Source organism: Stegodyphus dumicola, chromosome 8, assembly GCF_044657685.1.
Source record: "Stegodyphus dumicola isolate Sdum_Otavi_A_Nest chromosome 8, ASM4465768v1".
Classification (NCBI taxonomy): Eukaryota; Metazoa; Arthropoda; class Arachnida; order Araneae; family Eresidae; genus Stegodyphus; species Stegodyphus dumicola.
Window position 1 is genome coordinate 74,974,894 of NC_140775.1, and position 18,378 is coordinate 74,993,271.

The following is an 18,378-nucleotide window of genomic DNA, read 5'->3' on the forward strand; positions in this document are numbered from 1 at the left end:
AAAAAACTCTTAACTTTTTGCTGTTGTGCCTAGAAATACATCTACTTTAAGATGATGTTAAAAAATTTATAGGTTATAGCATAAAATATTTTTCGAAAAATTTATAAAAATATTAAAATTTACAAATTTTAAAAACAAATCATAAAATGTGCTAATTATATTTGAATTATGCCTAAATTTCGAATTCTGGAAGAAGAAATGAAGTAAGTTTAATAAAAAAAAAGAGATATTAATAAATATATATCAAATTCAATTAACATTGAGGGGCTGAAATTTTAAGAGTTATTTTTTTAAAAACTACTCGTGCAATTTTTACAAAACCTCGCAGTTTGGTATAATTTGGCAGAGTCGAAATATGGAAAAAAATTGGCATGTCGTTACAGAAAAAGTCCTATTTTGCGTCAAAAAGCCCATGTTAGAATGATGCTATATATCAATCGAATATATCCTAGGTCGGGCTTTTGAGACATGGAAGGCGTAATTTGAACTTTGTCAATCGGCCCAGTAGAACGGGTAATACGAGGGCAATCCCTATATTTTTAGATATACAAAGAACCGTTTATTTTCTATAATTGCTACATGCCTTTAAAGATTGAAGAATGCTTTATTTTTCAACATAATCGCCAGTTCGGTGGATGCATTTTTGTAGACGCTGTGTCAGCTTTACAATGCCTATGTCATACCAGCTTGCCGCCATGCCCTTCAGGAAGCGTTGAACCTCATCTTTCACCTCATCATCGAAGCAGAACCGCCGTCCAGATAACTGTTCCTTCAACTTAGGGAACAGGTGTAAATCGCTGGGTGCACACACCCATCTTGCACACACCTTCCGATATTGCAACTTTTCCGTTAAAATCCTGTGGATGGTGCTTCTGGAAACCTCAGGAACCAAAGTGCAGAGAGCATCCAGAGTGATCCTCCGATCTTTACGCTGAGTTTCTCAACTTTCGCGATTGTCTCGTCGGCAATTGACGGCCTCCCTCTCCTTTCTTCGTCATGAATTTCAGTACGACCGGCTGTAAACTCTCTACACCTTTTGCGAACGTTTTTGACATCCATGCACGACTGTCCATACACTTCCGTCAATAGGCGGTGAATTTCAACCGGTTTAACGCCTTTTGCGTTCAAAAATCGAATAACTGCGCGCACTTCACACTTGGCGGTAGCGTTTATCGGGAGCTCTATTTCGAATGGCTGCCAAGCCAAGACTGAGCATCCGAGCGAAGCGCCTGCGTGCTTATGTGGTAGCGGAGAAAGCACCTTTCACAACAGTGTTGCCAACAACCGTATTAAAACTTTCTCTACGTCCCCCAAAAATAGGAGACCTTTTTTTTGGGATTGCCCTCGTATATAGAACTGTCCCCCCCTTTTTTTCGCAATGTACATATTATGTTGACAGTCTGAATGGCTGCCTAAATTTTCTTTGCTTAGGGAAATCACATATTCATGCATTGCTGTCAGCTTTTAAAAAACCGAAGCACAATTTTAAACTTTACGTGTAAAAAGTGCTAGGTAATATTTTTTTAGTTGAATTTTTAAGTATTTTGCTGCTGTTTGATATGAATCCATCGTACCAAAAATAATTTTCATTTTCAAATGTAATTGATAACAAATTATTTTGTTACGTCAAAAGTCGTCAGCGAATCTGTTTAGATAGCTGTAATTATTAACAAGCAAAATGATGTCAATGACATGAAATATAGAGTAGATCTCAAGTGCGTTTAAGCTCAGGGTTCTTAGGTTTGAGGCAAATTATTATACGGGTATTTCTAATGTTTATGTGTTTCCTAATAAATGATAAATTAAGGTCGATTTTTCTCTGTGATATTTATTCACTGCATGTTATTTTGAAACAGGTCGAGACTCGAGTACAAAGACAACTCGTTTTGGAAGACGGTCGCATCGTAGCCGATTCTGGACCACAAGTCACTACAAAAACGAAAGAAGATGTCCGAGTCGAAGAATCGGAAAACACAGAAGTAAGCTGTTTAGTAATTAATTTTTTAAAAAATAAATTACGAAGAAACGGAATAAACACTAAGGTTGGAAAGGGTATTTTTTATTATCACATTATTAGAATGAAAACAACTGCATTAATCTTTAAGAAAGAATTATTCTTTATAAGAATGGAAATTTAATTATATTTCAAATCAGTGGACAGAGGAAATAAACATTGTTCAGGAATGAAGTGCATGTGAAATCAAGAGCAACAGTTAACTTTAATCTGTCTCTCTATTTTTTCTTTAGCACAAGACAACTGGAGATGATCCTCCAGGTCCAGGCTACACCCTCGTGCCCGGATCGGCCAAGGTGATTAGCGAAAAGACAGAGAGCAACCAGACTATGACAGAAACTAGAGAAGAAAACAGGCAAATGCATGATGAGCACATCAGAGATTTGTCTGGAGAGGTCAGTCAAATGCTTCAGTGATTTGATATGAGTTGACTGTTGAACAACGTGAAGGGTTTATGGCTCGTAACAGTTTAAAAATAGTGTATAAGTTATAGAAATCCGTATGTAGATCCGAAAGAATGTTATGCCTGAGCCTCAAACTATTTTAATGCAGCCGTGGGTACCCTTTTACTCTTTTATGACATACCAAACATTTTCTTAATTTTTGCTTACTTATTAGAGGCCATGTGATCCACGCAAAGTTTCTCAAACTGCCGTATGTATCCAAAAAACATTTACAACATATTTATCGAAAATATGCGCATGCAAGTGCGGTCATTCATTTCAAACCCGTGATGTTCAAGAGTTGTTTGTATTTAAAAAAATTATTGAAAAGAAACAGCGTCAATGTCACTGAAACTACGTTTTTCAGTATATTCTCTGAAATGCCGTTAGAATTCATCGCAATTGAAGAAAACGTGTGGAAAATTCAGCCGCTAGGGAACCTCCTATAACTTCGCATTCTCTTTCATACCACTAGTTACATATTTTATCTTGAAGCACGTCCACTTGAATCTAAGGTTATTAGACTTCATTAATATAAACAACATACCCGCCGATTTTATTTTAATTCCTCGAAACGGGCTGATATCCAGACGACTATAATCGTATAGGAAAACGCTTCTAAAGAATTCTTTGTACTGGATATTTGAATTTCCAATGTTCATGTCTTGAATCAAGTAAATTTAAAAGAAGAGAATAATGAAGAAAAAAGGAGATAGCAATGGTATTTCCGCTAGCTTTTGTATTTGGTGAATTATAGCTTTTGATTTCTGCGGAAGTTGCACAATACCATTCGCATGCAATGGTGGAAAAGAAGTCTAAATAGCTTTTAAAAACTCATAATGAAAAGTGTTTTTAAAATGCAATCTCGCAACGAGAAACAATGGCGTTTGATGAATCAAAAATGATTTTTCGCTTTCAAAAAGACGTCTGGAAACTTAACAGCAGTGAAATCAAGGGTCTCTGCAGGTAATGAATGCAACAACAGAGCAGCTCGTGATGTCGTGATACCTTGAGACACGCATGAAAATGAGATTTAAAGTCTTCTCAAGAACTTGTTGAGGTTTTTATCTATGATGACAATAATAAGGCTTTTATCTAGGATGGCTATGGTATCTGGAAATAAGCACAGAGCTGAGACAGCATCTATGGAAAATATGTTAAAGTATATTTACTACTTCTAACAGATCAAAACTAATTTAAACTTGCATAAGATCCAGGTTTTTAAATGTTTTTTACTCTCGATCTCTTTTCATGAGACAAACTTTTCGCGACTTCCCAGTTAATTTGCCTTAACGGAAACATAATAGTGATACAAAATATGGAATTTATTAAAAAATGAATAAACGTACTTAAGAATAACCTACCTATACGAGACCCCCCCCCAAAAAAAAAAGAAAACAGTAAACAGTCTTGATATTTACTAATATTTAAGCACCAAGAGGGAAAATATATATTAGCGAGATATAGGGTTTATTAAAAATGAACAAAAAATACTTAAAAAAAATCACCTGCACGAAATAAAAAAATTAATAAAATCAGTAAAAGCTATGATAGTTACCAATCCTCAAGCATCAAGAAAAATATAAATATTGCTTAATTTTTTTTGCTATTTGATTATTCATAAAAATATAAATTTTTTTATGACCCTGGTATTTTGTATGCGTGTGTTGCATTTCCTACTTTCAGGTTACCTGAATTAAATCACAGTTTTAAATCGCAGAAGTAGCGATACATGAAGCATGTCAGCTATATTTAGAAGCTTAACGTCTGTCAAACGAAATTACCAACCTAACTGCCATACCTAGCCAAGGCGAATGGAGGCAGACAGCATTACTGAATGTAAATCAGATTACGAAAGAAGGTGCCTTATTGATATCTGCTGATGAAATATACTTTTAAATTTATTAATTGTCAGGATCAATTGGATGAAAAATTACATTTAAGTATGCTGTGCAAATAAACAAGATGAAAAGCTAGTACATCAAACAAAAATGCTAGTACATCAGATGGTATGTAGAACCGTATGTAGAATTGTATTGAACAGCGAAGAATCATAGCGAAAGCTACAGTGCAACAGATGATACCCACAAATGAAAACAATGAGGATTATTACCACGCGACCTACAATAGTAAAATCCATTCCGCATGTATGTATTTCTAAAGACAATAAAAATTAAAATAATAACGTTACTACCCGTTATGTGATACGAAAATGCACATTTCAGATGGATAACATGAATGCATATGAAATTTTGTTGAGTTGTAGAAGTTGTTATTGATTTCGTACTTGTAAGTGATCTAATGTCTTAGAGTGGAAATATTAGGCAGTTAGAATTTCTCTCTGTATGACATCTAGGTTTAATGCGAGAGATATTCTCAGTGAAACTTCGTATCATTATATCACTTCCGAATTTTACATAGCAACAAAGTTATTTTAAGAAGCCTGCAAATTCAGGTGTGTTTTAGTCTGGGAAGTTAATAATAAAGTGTTGCTCAAACTTTTATGTTTTAGCTGACGTAAAAAAGTGTATTCGGAAATCATATCAAACACTTTCATGTACGTCAGATTTTGGAATAAGTGTAACCTTTTGAGCAAAAATAGGCAAATACGAGTATAATAATCAGTTATGCCCGTGCCATGTGGATGAGGTATTAGTGTATGTCTTGTCTGCGAAATATTGCCAAGTATACAATGTTAAGGACTGACGCATTAGAAATAGCTTAATAAAGTATCACATAGTAAATTATCTGAGACCATAAGCTAAGAAATTACTAATTCTTCTGTCTGTATCTGAAATCTCCCATTCTTGCCATCATTGGCGCTTAAAAGCACTTTGAGAGACTTTGAACCAGAAAGACGTTATAGCTGTTATTTAAAACTTTCTTGATCTGCTGCACCACTAGAGATCTAGACTTGTTGTCTATAGTTTCGGTGCGGTTATAAAAACTGTTGAGAGCAATAACTGTCCAAAGAAGGAATAGCTGTCTAGCTAAAAGAGTTTCAATACAAAAGAAATTAAATAGTAATTTTTACCTTGCAATGGCTTCCTCAGAAATGTGTTGAATGACTATTCTTTACTCCGCGATTCATTTAAAACTAAATTAAATTTTCTGGTAAACATAATTCCATATCGGCTTTCGCTAACGCAATCTTTTCACTACCTCATCAGTTCTGTTCGCAAAGAAATAGAAAAACATATTAAACCACATTATCCTACCTAAAACATGGGTATGTTTTTTAAATATTATCTTGCATCATAGTATACAAGTTAAATCGATTAGAAACAATTAAGAAGTCTAAAAAATTTAATAATTAATTCACGATGAAGATCCAGCTGGTTATCGAGAATCGTATATCAAATTATATGTGAGTAATTTTAATGAAGTTTTGTCTATCACTGATTCCAAAACTTAGTCGGAAGGCAAAATGTTGAAAAACCGGAACTAGAGCACGATTTCGTGACCCCTAAACTATATTATTATCACGCAAATATTATTAAAGTCGAAGAAAGATGTAATTGATGGTTCCGTACTTGTGTAACACAGGAGCACGATATATTTCGCAAATTTGGGCTCTACTTTTCACAAGTTTCCCAAATTACTCATCTGAAAATAGATTGTTATTTAATGCTATTCTGTTCAGTTTTTCAATAATTGACTTCAGGTTTTCATTGGTGTTGGACATTTCAGCTATTTGAAATCTGAAAAATAATTTTGGTCTGTTACATCTTTCTTAAATAGTTTGTACTATAAATTCAATCAAATCATAGATAAAAAAATTTACTAAGTTAGATATAATTTTTCAACGGCTATAAAAATTTCTTCAATAAAATTAAGCATCTGAATCTGAATCTTAGTGAATATCGAAAATTATGTTCATAACTGTGGATGGTATGTTCGGCTCATTTAAGTTGCCGAATTCGAGATTCGAAATCTCGAATCTTCGTGCTTTTTTCTTCATTTGGATCTAACTAAATTAATCTTTTAAAACTGTTCAATGTTTTAACCATGAAACTAATTTTGCAGCCCAACAGGAAAAGAACGCGATTGTGTCAGTTTCAGTGGACTTGGATTCAAATATCACTTCATGTTGGGTCTGAGTTCCACATCCTTAATTTTCTAAGAACGTAGTGTTTATCTATTTTAACTCTTGAAATAACGTTTTCAATCTATACTTAGTTGGATTGGTAAAGGAAGGGCGAGACTCTAGAGATATATAAAAAACTTGAACTCTTATTCAATTCCTTTCATTTCTTTTTCCCACTCTCCCCGTGTATGCGTGTGTGTTAAATTATACTGAGAAAATGAACTTCAAGATTCAGGAACTGTGATCAGATATCTTCTTAATAAATGGAGGCGGATTTTTAAAAGCTGTATTCTTGTTTTCCATTAAAGGAAATTTGAAATTTCAGTTCAATTAAAAATTTTAATATTAAGTAAAAAATATTTTTCTTTTCTTTTTTTTCTTATTCTTATGTAAATGATTTGAGAGTCAACAGATTGGAGACTCTTTTAAGATTCGTATTTGAAAAATTTTAGAATTCCTACATATAGACGAATATTTCTTCTTTGTCATTGCTGATTTTTTTAAGACTGTGATAGATTTATCTTGCTGAATTTAAATTAATTTATTTAATTATAACATGAGTAAAGAAGTATCATTATTCTATACGGATTATTTTCAAGGCATTTTCGTTTTGAAGCAGTTTCTTTTGATTATTCTCAGTTAAATCAGTTACTCCTGAAAAATAGGGCAGTCTTAAAACTTCCTAAGAGTTCTACCAAAGTTTCATATTATCATATTACAAAGGTTTATTATTATTATGTTCAATACTCGGTATGACTTCTTGCGTGTAGTCGATAGTGCTTCTCTGATATTTAACACAATTAAGGCGTTTGAGTACACTATCGTCTATTTAGCACAGTTTGTTTTTAAGGAATCATAAGCTAGAATGAAATATTTATTTATCAAGTTAGAGAGTTTGTTTAACTAAGATAGAACACAAACGGAATAGTTTTAACAAAGATTTAAATCGAAGTGCTGTAAAAAAAGAACTTCCAAAAGAGTCATTTATACGTTTTAAATAGCTTCAGGCTTACCTATTAGGCAATATTATCAGAAGTATATTCCATAAAAGAAATTAACGTGCTGAATGAAAAGAATGAAGAGCAAATAAAATTCAAGTACAAAACCTTTCTCTTTTATTTTTAACGTTGCCGAGTTTAATTATGCAAAAGTGATGGTAATTTATTCTACTATTCTCATTGAAGAATTATCGGGCACCAGAGATAGAAATAAGAACATTATACCCATACCGGTAAATTGTTATAAAGGAGGGAATATTTATATATATACACTGACTACCAATAAGTGAGTGAGTGAGTGAGTGAGTGCACCGCTATGATGGCTTCCGACCACGGACATGAACCAAACGGAATTATATACCATCACGGCGGGAAAGACTCCAGAGTAACAAGGTTGAATATTATAAACTAATAATAGTTTTTACATATTGTTAACTGCAAGGCACTAAGCGTTATTCTAGTTATCTGCTTTAAGTTCTGAACTTTTGAAACATTATAATATTATCCACGGTTGTTTCTGCTTAGGCAGTGTTCTGAGATTTTCTCTATTTTATCAAGGGCTATTCTGTTTTTGAGTGTGTTAGTCGTCCACATTGCCCAGGCACAGTCCGCTGGTTTCTTCAAGTGCCAGGTTCTTGTATGTACACAATGGAAGTAATAATGGTCCGTGTCGCCTTCCTCTCCGCATTCGCAGAAAGGAGTATCCCTAAGTCTGAATCTGTTCAGGTATACTGGGAATGGTCCATGACCTGTCAAGAACTGTGTTAGGCTAGCACAGTGGGTCTTTATTTCCATGTTAACTTTTGGCAGTAAGCGAAATGTCCTTCGTCCTACCTCTGCCTTTGTCCATCTACTTTGCCAATTTTGTAGAAGACTTGTCAAAGTTGTTCGCTTAATATGAGACCAAGGAAGTTTAGTTGGTCTTTCTAATATATCCGTACAGTTGGCTGCCTGCTTGGCCAGTAGGTCAGCGGCTTCATTGCCTTGAATCCCTGTGTGAGCGGGAACCCATTTTAAAGTGGGTCTTTGCGAAATAGGCATTGTCAGAAGCTGTTTCTGAATTCTGTATACCAATGGACTCCGGCTGTTTTGACTTGCGATAGCCGTCAGACTTGATGCCGAATCACTGAGTATGGAGAATTTCTCCTGTTGACATGTGTTCGCATATCTAATTGCAGCACTGATAGCTAGAAGCTCTGCTTGGTATACCGAGTTATTCAAGCCTAATTTCCTTTTCTACTCGAATGTTACAACTCCATTTTCTAGTCTACAGAAGGCGCTGCCCGTGCCGTTCTCAGTTTTGGAGCCATCTGTGAAAAGGTTATTACTGTACCTCTGAATTGGTTGGTCGTTTATACTGATACCGTCAGAGAGATTAAAAGCTGCTGGATGAAAGTTATTGCAGTTGTTTTGCTCCTCGTAGTCCGAGTGGTGACAACTATGACCCCAGAGTGTTGAAGTTTGACCCAGCCTGGTAACCCTTACGATAGCTGCCTCCCTTTCTACTCTCAAATCTAGGGGAGCAATTCCTGCTAGTTGTTGTAGGGCTAGTGTTGACGTGGTACGGTTGGCCCTGCATACTTGAAGTAGCTGCTGTCTCTGAATAGAGAGCAGGGATCTTTTCATATGAGAGGTAAGTTCGCCACCCCAGATTGCTGCTCCATAAGTTATTACTCTTTCTGTAATGGTTCTATGCCAAATTTTTAGTAGCTTAGATGAGATACCCCATTTATGTGAAGTCATGCGTCTCATGTTGTTGCTTAGGATGCTAATTCGAGTCTTAAGATTCCTGACATGTGGCATCCAAGAAAGTCTGTTGTCGAGTAATAGCCCAAGATATTTCAATTGGGGGAAACATTTTACCGGTATCCCATGGAGTTTAATGCTTGGGTTGCGTCTTAGCTGCCTACTGCGTCCTATGAGCAAAGCTTTAGTTTTCTCTGCCGAAATCTGAAGCTTATGTGCTCTGGCCCATTGGGAGAACAGATCAAGACAGTATTGAGATCTCATTTCGAGGTTACTCCTTCCTGCCACAACTAGCATAAAATCGTCCGCATAGGCTATGTTTCGAGCGTATTCTACGCTCTCAAACTGACGAAATGCCGAGTTTGCCACTATATTCCACAGTGTTGGTCCAAGGCATGACCCCTGTGGACATCCTCTAAAGACATTTTTGACATAAATGCCGCTGTCTGATGTTACTTGTACACTTCGATCTTGAAGGTACGAGCGAAGGATGGTAATAATGGCTGTTGGGCACGCCATGTTGTGCAGCAAATTTATTACGTCTGGCCACCAAAGGGAGTCAAAGGCTCCCTTGATGTCAATGGCTATTGCCAGTGAGTGCAAATTGTTATCCTTGTTCTGTTTGATAGTGGCCATTAAGTCTTTTATGGCATGTTCAGTTGAGTTGCCCATTCGGAATCCATATTGGTTGGGATGCAGGGCGTTGTTCCTTTGCAGGAAGAAGTCCAATCTGTAAAGAATTACTCTTTCCAATACCTTACCGAGCGCTGGCAGTAGACAGACTGGCCTGTAAGATGTAGGTTCTGCCGGAGTTTTGCCTGATTTTAGGAATAACGCCACTTCTGCCAACTTCATATTTTTAGGAAAGTACTGATGTTTCCAGCAAGCTGAAATGACCGCAAGGAATAGTTTTGGGAATTCCCGGTGTATCTCTCTAATGATGATATTATCAATTCCATCCGGACCTGGAGCTTTTTTGGGTGCCAGAGTACGTATGATGTTATCCACTTCCATTTGCGTAGGAGGGAGTTCGTCTCTTCTGGTAACCTGGCAAAATTTCATACTGTAGGTTTTTCTCGCTTCCTCTTGCTCCTCTAAGAAATCCTCTTCATCATCATCAGGAAAAACTGCATTTATGATCTCACTGATTACTTCGATGTTGGATGAGGCAGTGCTATTCACCATATGCGAAAGGGTCGTAGGACGAAACACCTTGTTACATGTTATCTTTTGAGTAGGTCCAAAGGCTTTAGTGACATTACTACAGTAAGTTCTCCATGAGATTAACTTGGCCTCTTTAATTTTTCTTTTATATAAAGCTCTGGCTTTATTGTATGTTATCATTTTGAGTTGCCGTAGATATGGATCTACCGTGGATTGTGCTTTTCTGCGAAGTGCTCGAACTCTGCTCCTCTCTGTGTTAAGCTCTGGTGACCACCAGGATATCGAGTGTTTTGCCTTTACAGATTTCAAACGATATGCTTTGTGGGCGGCTTGCACTATTTTTGTAACTAGTAAGTCGTAGAGATTATCTAAGGAGTTTCTGTCCTGGCAGTTGTTGAAATCTTTGATAAATTTCTCTACGTGCGCTCGAATGTGTTCCCGTAAAACGGAATGTCCTCCAAATGCCGTTTTGAATCTTTTCTTTATTATGTAGTCTATAGGAGTATCCAGGCTGTAAGTAATAATTTTGTGATCACTGAGTGACGGCAGGTCACTCACTGTCCAATCTTGTATGTACGGAGTACTACCAATAAGTATTTGGACACCTGCGATAGAAAAGAAAAACTAACTTTATTCAAAATCAATAGTTAGTAGAGCCTCTATGAGAGGTAATTACAGCGGGTTACCCCCGGGGCATACTTTCCACAAGTCTTTGTATGACAGCTAGTGGTATTTTCTTCCACTCGGCTTGGAGAAGACATAGAAGTTCCTTCACCGATTTTGCACGGGTAGTGCACCCCTGAATTCGGCGATGCAACTCGTCCCAGAAGTTCTCGATAGGGTTCAAGTCTGGACTCTGGGCAGGCCAGTCCATTCGATGAACTCCATTGGCATCATACCAAGCCTTGGTTAACGTCGAAAATGACAACTGGTATTGTCGTCCTGAAAGTAACAGGGGTCCAACCCGTAAAACTGCCACAACGTACGAAGCACATTGTCATCCAAAATAGTGCAGTAGGCATCAGAGTTGAGCTTACCATGAATGGGGACCAAGGGTCCCAGCCCATACCAGGAGAAACACCCCCAGACCATAATTCCACCTCCGCCGAACTTGACTGTTGGTACAATGCATTCTGGCAGGAGACGTTCTCCAGGTAGACGCCAGACCCAGACCCTGCCATCCGAACGGTAAAGGGTGAACCTTGATTCGTCACTCCAAAGAACCCGTTACCACTGATCTACGGTCCAATTTCGATGTGCTTTGCACCACATTAACCGAGCAGCGCGGTTGGACTTTGTGATCAAAGGCTTATGGGCAGCAGCACGACCATGAAAACCAAGCAGATATGTTTCCTTACGGATGGTATTCATTGAAACAACACTCCCGGATGCCTGTTGAAACTCCTCGCAGATGAGGGCCATCGGTTGGGTGCGGTTCTTCCGAATTTCTCTGGACAGCACTCGTCGGTCTCTGTCTCCCAATTTCGCTGGTCTGCCGACACATTCCGACAATCACCGCTCACCTTCCATTTCTTAAACACATAGGCCACTGTCGATTTTGAGTACTTCAGATCGCTAGATATGTCCCTTAAGGATCGGCCACATTTGTGATACCCTATAATTATACCTTTCTCGAAATCAGAGAGCTTCGAACTGCGAGGCATCTTGCATGCGACTAAAGCCGATGCTGTTTCCTACACGATATATACCGGCGGAGTCCGTGAAATGGTTACAGCCGAAAACATCGCGGCAAAAACATCGCGGACAAAAACGTCACGGAGAAAACAAAGCAAGGCAAAAACGTCGTGCTACAAAACATCGTGGAAAAAAACATCGCAGAGAGAAAACATCGCTGTTCTAAAACATCGTGGCACAAAACATCGTCGTCTAAAATAAAGCGGTTCAAAAACTTCGCAATTTAAAAACATCGTCGTCGAAAATATCGTGGTAAAAAATAAAGTATCTACAAATCATCACATCACATGATAACATCGCAGACATGATTTTTTCAGGTTTTAGTAATTGTAAATGGATATTCCCCTAATGATTTGTGAGCGCAAGATGGAAAGAAGAATAATTTTTACTTTCATATTTTTTATTAACTAATAAATTTTTGCTGATAAAATAAGAAGGAAACTTAAGCATAGAAAATTAATGCAACTTGTAACACTTAATAGAATTTTAAACCGACATAGTTTGTAAGGATCCTAAGTTTTACTAACGTTTATTTTATTTTAAATCTTTACTATCACTTCTTATTTTCTACTTCCGGCTAGAATTAAAAGCTTTAACTTATTTATGCAAATTTGTCTTGCTAACGCCAAGTACTTAAGTTGTGGCTTTTTGCCAAGCAAGAGAGAGGAAGGAGCTATTAGAAGCAGGCCGCTTGCCACAGTAGTTTTACTCGGTTGCTGGTTGCCTTCAAGGCCAAAGGTTTAATCCTCTTGATAATTTTAAACGTATCGTAGTGTTAGCAGTTCTCTGTACTACATACGGCTTTTTGTTAATATACGGCCAATCTTGGAGTTAGGCACTTGTTTGATTAATCCAAAGTTAAGTCTAGTTAGAGTTTAGTTAATATATTTATATTCTTACGTTCAGACCACAAGTGGTTGGTCTCTGTATTCCGAAGTCCGGAAATCACTGTAAAGAGAGAAAAATAAAGGGTTTCGTATACCCTTCCTGTGTGTATTGTCTACTTCCCAAATTTATTGAACATAGCTTTAGTAAGCTCCCTGTTCCGAGTCAGGACAGTCAATGTTCCCTAAGCAAGTAAGGAGGAACGCAGAACCTGATAAGTTAACTAACAAAGGCTATTAATAAATCATTTTTTATAAAGTTTTTACTGGTAATTTTTCATGAAAAGTGTAATCTATAAGTCGCATTTAATTTTCTATGCTTAAGTTTCCTTCTTACGTTTTCAGCAAAAATTTATTAGTTAATAAAAAAATGTGAAAGTAAAAATTATCCTTCTTTACATCTTGCGCTCACAAATCATTATGGGAATAATCATTTACAATTATTAAAACCTGAAAAAAGCATGTCTGCGATGTTATCGTCATGCGATGATTTGTATATACTTTATTTTGTACCACGATGTTTTAGAACTGCGATGTTTTCTCCTACGATGTTTTGTAGCACGACGTTTTCGCCTTACGTTGTTTTCTCCGCGACGTTTTCGTCCGCGATGTTTTTGCCGCGATGTTATCGGCGGATACCCCGTGAAATACCTTAGGACCGCAGATATCGTCATTTGCATAGGTGTCCAAATACTTATTGGTAGTCAGTGTATAAATGAATGAGGTAATCCTGAAAGGGGGACCAAAACGACACTGAAATGCCTATTCTGTGCATTAATAATGTAAGGCATGTCTTAGTAAAACTTGAACAGAATAATGAGTAGGTTTACAGTCAACGACAGCAATTTGCAATTTATAAATCTTCTCAAAAACTATGTGGCATTGTGCGATGAATCCCGTAGGAGAAATCCAAATTAACTGAAAAATTACTCTTACTTTATGAAAAAAGTTTCAATGGTTATGTTAATGGTTTCATTTCAGATAACTTCTGCTAGTTATAAACTATTAATAATATGCTAGTTATTAACTATTACTAATATGATAGATATCAATGAAAAATTTATTTTCGGGATGTGAATATTTTTGAATAAATAACGAATAAAATTCGAATTTTCAATTCTAGTGACAGGGTATACAAAAATGGCTGAATAAAATAAATTCTTAATCTAATTAGGACTCACAATTTTTTCCCTGTGTTTTTTTCAGTTCTAGTATTAGAAAGTAAGTGAATCAGAATAAAAACAGTGAGGTTTATCAAAATAAATTTTTAAAGTTGATCAGAATGCATTTCTCATCAACATTAATCTGATCAACAAAGTCATATTTTGGATAAGCGTAGAGCCAGAGATCATATTATTAGTGCATTAAGCAATGCATTTCAGCTTATATACTATTTACTGTCTAAAAAAATTATTTTTACCTCGAAGGTTTTATTCTTTGTAATATTCATAGCAAACAGGGTATGGAATTAAATGAGAATACCTCAACTTACTAAAATTTAATGCTATATAAATTAGCGACAGGTATTTCTAATTACTATACATTAATTTAGATTACTCTTGATACAAAGTCTTATGGCTGTATTCCTTGCCAAACGATTTTTTGACTTTCTTCCGTTTTTAGGAAATCCACCAGAGGACAATTATATCTCCTGATGATCCCAGCTTTAGTAACTCTTTCGGTGAATTCCCTGGGAAACTAACCCACTATTCAAGTAGGTCTCAGAAGATAGTGGACAAAGATGAAGTGAAAGAAATATCCGAACTGAAGGATGGCGAGATATCTACTGAAACCACTCGTACTCATCACCATGAAGAAGCGTTTGATGACGAGGTAACATTTTGAACTTATGCCCCAAATTTTAAGCAGTTTTCGAGCTTTATTTCGAATTTATTTACTTTTAGTTTGCGAAATTTACTTTATAAAAATACATTGAAGAATAAAGAAATCTCAGCACCAAGAAGAAGTCTGATTCAAGGAATAAAATGCTGGCAAAGCACTTTTTTAGATAACATATTTAATTGACTAATATTTCAAGGCCATGGGTATAACGGAGAAAAGCCATTTTAAATGTGAAGAGGTGGTACATTAATAACCTGTGCAGGCGCTGCAATGTTGAATTCAGGCGTGCGAAATCGCATGCATTTTGTTGTACACTTGCCGCATGCCATCTCATGGGATGGAGTTTCATGCTTGTTGCACTTGGTCAGTTTGATCAACAAAGGTTCGGGCTGGTTGTGGATGATACTAGATTTATCGTCCAATCATATACCATACATGCTCGATGGGAGAAAGATCGGTTACTCTCGCAGGCCAAGGCGACATGTCGATACTTTGTAGAGTATATTGGGTGATAGTAGCGGTATAAAAACGAGCGTTATACTGTCGTAAAATACTCACTGGATTATTGATCAAGAATAGCAGCACAACCACTGCAGTCGCAGATTCGTTGTCAAGGTGTGTGGTATAACGATCAGAGTGTTTTTACTGTCACTGGAAATTGGCCCTCAGACAATAACTCCTAGTATATGTTCAATATGTCCACGCCGCACACAGCTTGGTCCAAAGCATTCACCTGATCATCGGCCTCCTAGCTGTCCCTCGAGTAATCGATTTGTTGCAGTTCGTTGTATCACTCTAGGACCAACAAAAGCTCGAATATTTGCTGAAGATGCTGTGCTATGCGCTACAGACATACGGGTAAATACGGCGGTCTTTCCCTCTGATTGGTGAAACGTGTCCGACAAGATCTCGGACTTCTTGAGACAGTAACTTTTCGTGCCTATTGTTGCCAGCACGCATTCATAGTGGATTCATCGTTTCAGCGTCTTTCTGCGGTATTGCGAAAAAAAAATCCACCTTTTCGTAGTCCTGTTATACAGCTTTATTCAAACTCAGTTTCTGATGCTGCTTTTTCATATTTTTAATGACATTCTTAACTCAACTCTCTCTCACAACGCCCAGTCCACAAGATAAATAAAATACACAAAATTTACATCGCGTGTTTAAAACAAGTGTGATTTGCATCTTCATAGCTGACGCTGCTAACGGTGCACTTATTTATTTGTCTAGGGCGAAATATGAATATTCATCTTCTTTCAGGTGCGCAGATATGCCTCCCAAACTCCGTTAACCTAGTACCTATGCTTCTTTGTTGTTGGAATTTCAGTTTTTCATCAGTGTATTTATTGTTGCATAGAATAATTCAATGTGGAGTCAGTAATATGAACTCAAATATTGAGTTCTTTCACTAATATATTAGAGATGAGTTTTGACTTTCCTTACCTTATCGACATGAATTAGTACTCTAAAATACTCAAGTTTCTTACAAAAATTTAGCACAAAGTTAGATGTTATGTTGACTTAATATTACTACTTAAGCATTATATCTGTTACCTAAAGGTAATTTAAAAACGTGAAATTCATAATAACCATTGGAATTAATGTTCCGTTCAAAACTTCGTATGGTTCTTAAGTATTATAAAAATAATCATGACAGTACTATAAAGATGATTGTGATTGAATCATGGTGAAGTGCAAGATATTTTTCCAGAATATTTCTGAAACTTTTATTTTTATGGCATTCACCTGGTCATCGGCCTCCTAGCAGTCCTAGGATACTTAAAGCAGTTGGAAGATCCTTCATATGCTACTTACCTAACTACTTGTAGTTTACGTTAGGAGTATACAGTTTTTCTGAAAAACTGAAATTCATTCGTTAGCATTAGCATATAAATTCCAAATATGCAACATTTTAAAGATTTATATGATTTAATTCTTTACATTTTAACTTTCATGTTAAGGTGTTACTTTTTTCCGCAATAAGAGAAAAATATTGATCAAATTAAATACAGATTAAAAATGTTTTATTCAGCTTTAAACAATTCTTTGCAATAGCAACGTTAAAGCGAAACTATTGCAAAGACTTCCTTGATGGTGAAGAAGGGATAAAAGGTGATATTTCGAACATTTATTCAAGCAAGGAAATATTAATATTTCTTTATAATTATCTGTCTGAGTTTTTGCCTTTATACCTTGAGACTTACTATTTCCTAAACTTACCCATCTGATTAAATCTATGAAAGAGATGTTTCTTACACTTTAGAGGTTGTTCTGTTTCTGTTTTCTTAGTGAATGACTGCAGCAAGATGAATCGTTTGCAATGATTACCTTTATTCAAAACAATCTAACGTTTTCTATAGAAAAATTAAATATTATAATAATAGCAACAATTTTTAAAGCTTACTTTTCTTTGCTGATGTTTTGATAAAGGAGGTAAACATTGCTTCTTTCATCTAAATTATTTATATATATATTTGTGTGAAGGATTATTGAGCTTTTAACATAAAATTGAATAATATGCATGTAATAACAATTTAACTGGTACTGATTTAGCAAAAAAAAAAAAAAAAAAAAAAAAAAAAAGCGATAAAAAAAGACAACGATGTTTCTTTCAATATAATTTTAAATAGTGACATAGATGAAGGTCAGTATAATGCTGTTATCTTCAGTAATATGCAGGTTGATGGAATTGAACGCATCATTTTCATTTAAGTGTAACTCATAAAATAACAAAGCAGTTCAAGCACTGAAAGAAGTACACTTGTTCGATTATGAGAAGCGTACCTTTCACATATTTTCAACCTATGGCTGACGACAAAAGAATAAGTTGTATACAACATATTGTCTAAGCCAGGGATTTTCACCCTGGGGAAAGTTTCATAGCTTCGTTTATACGTTTTGTTGTTCAATTTATAAAAACATATTAAGAAATTATCGAAATAAGTGTATATCTGTTTATCGAGTTTGAGAAAGGAGAAGAAGAATGATCTTCTAGCAACGATGAAAGGGGTTCGTGGGGCAAATTATGTTGAGAACCACTGGTCTAAGCTAAGGCAAGTGAAAGAAGAGCGACAATCATGTAAGCGATGTTAAATTAAGAATGACAAAATTTTTATAATTCTCAAACAGGACATAGTATGGTTTAATTACCATTATTTTAGTAAATGTTTTTGATAAATGATATTTACTTCAATTTTTGCTGCAATTTAAGTATGTGAGTTTTTGATTATTATTTAACTAAAGCTTTTCAGAAGGATTTATTATAGCTAAATAGCTTCAAGCTGGAAAGTGGAAATAATAAATTAAAAAGAAGATTTTAAGGACTGTCACAAGCCAAAGTAAAAATTTTATCTTACAGCTTACTCATATTAAAATTTTAATTTAAAAAATAAATAGAGAATAATTACAACCATAATAATAAAATATTTGAATATCTTAATATTTTTTATTTACTCATAACTTTGCATTCATGTTAAATATATGAACTGTAAACCATATTTCTGTA

The 18,378-nt window shown here is 35.7% G+C and overlaps 1 protein-coding gene across 1 annotated transcript in view; it reads left to right on the forward strand.

Annotated features, from left to right (window-relative positions):
* Positions 1 to 18,378, forward strand: part of LOC118188948 (uncharacterized) — a 140,111-nt gene that overhangs the window by 94,827 nt on the left and 26,906 nt on the right. Inside the window, exons 5-7 of the mRNA XM_085822009.1 lie at positions 1,857 to 1,979; positions 2,248 to 2,409; positions 14,655 to 14,864. Coding sequence (XP_085678135.1) covers positions 1,857 to 1,979; positions 2,248 to 2,409; positions 14,655 to 14,864 — 495 coding nt within the window. The remainder of the gene's footprint in view (positions 1 to 1,856; positions 1,980 to 2,247; positions 2,410 to 14,654; positions 14,865 to 18,378) is intronic.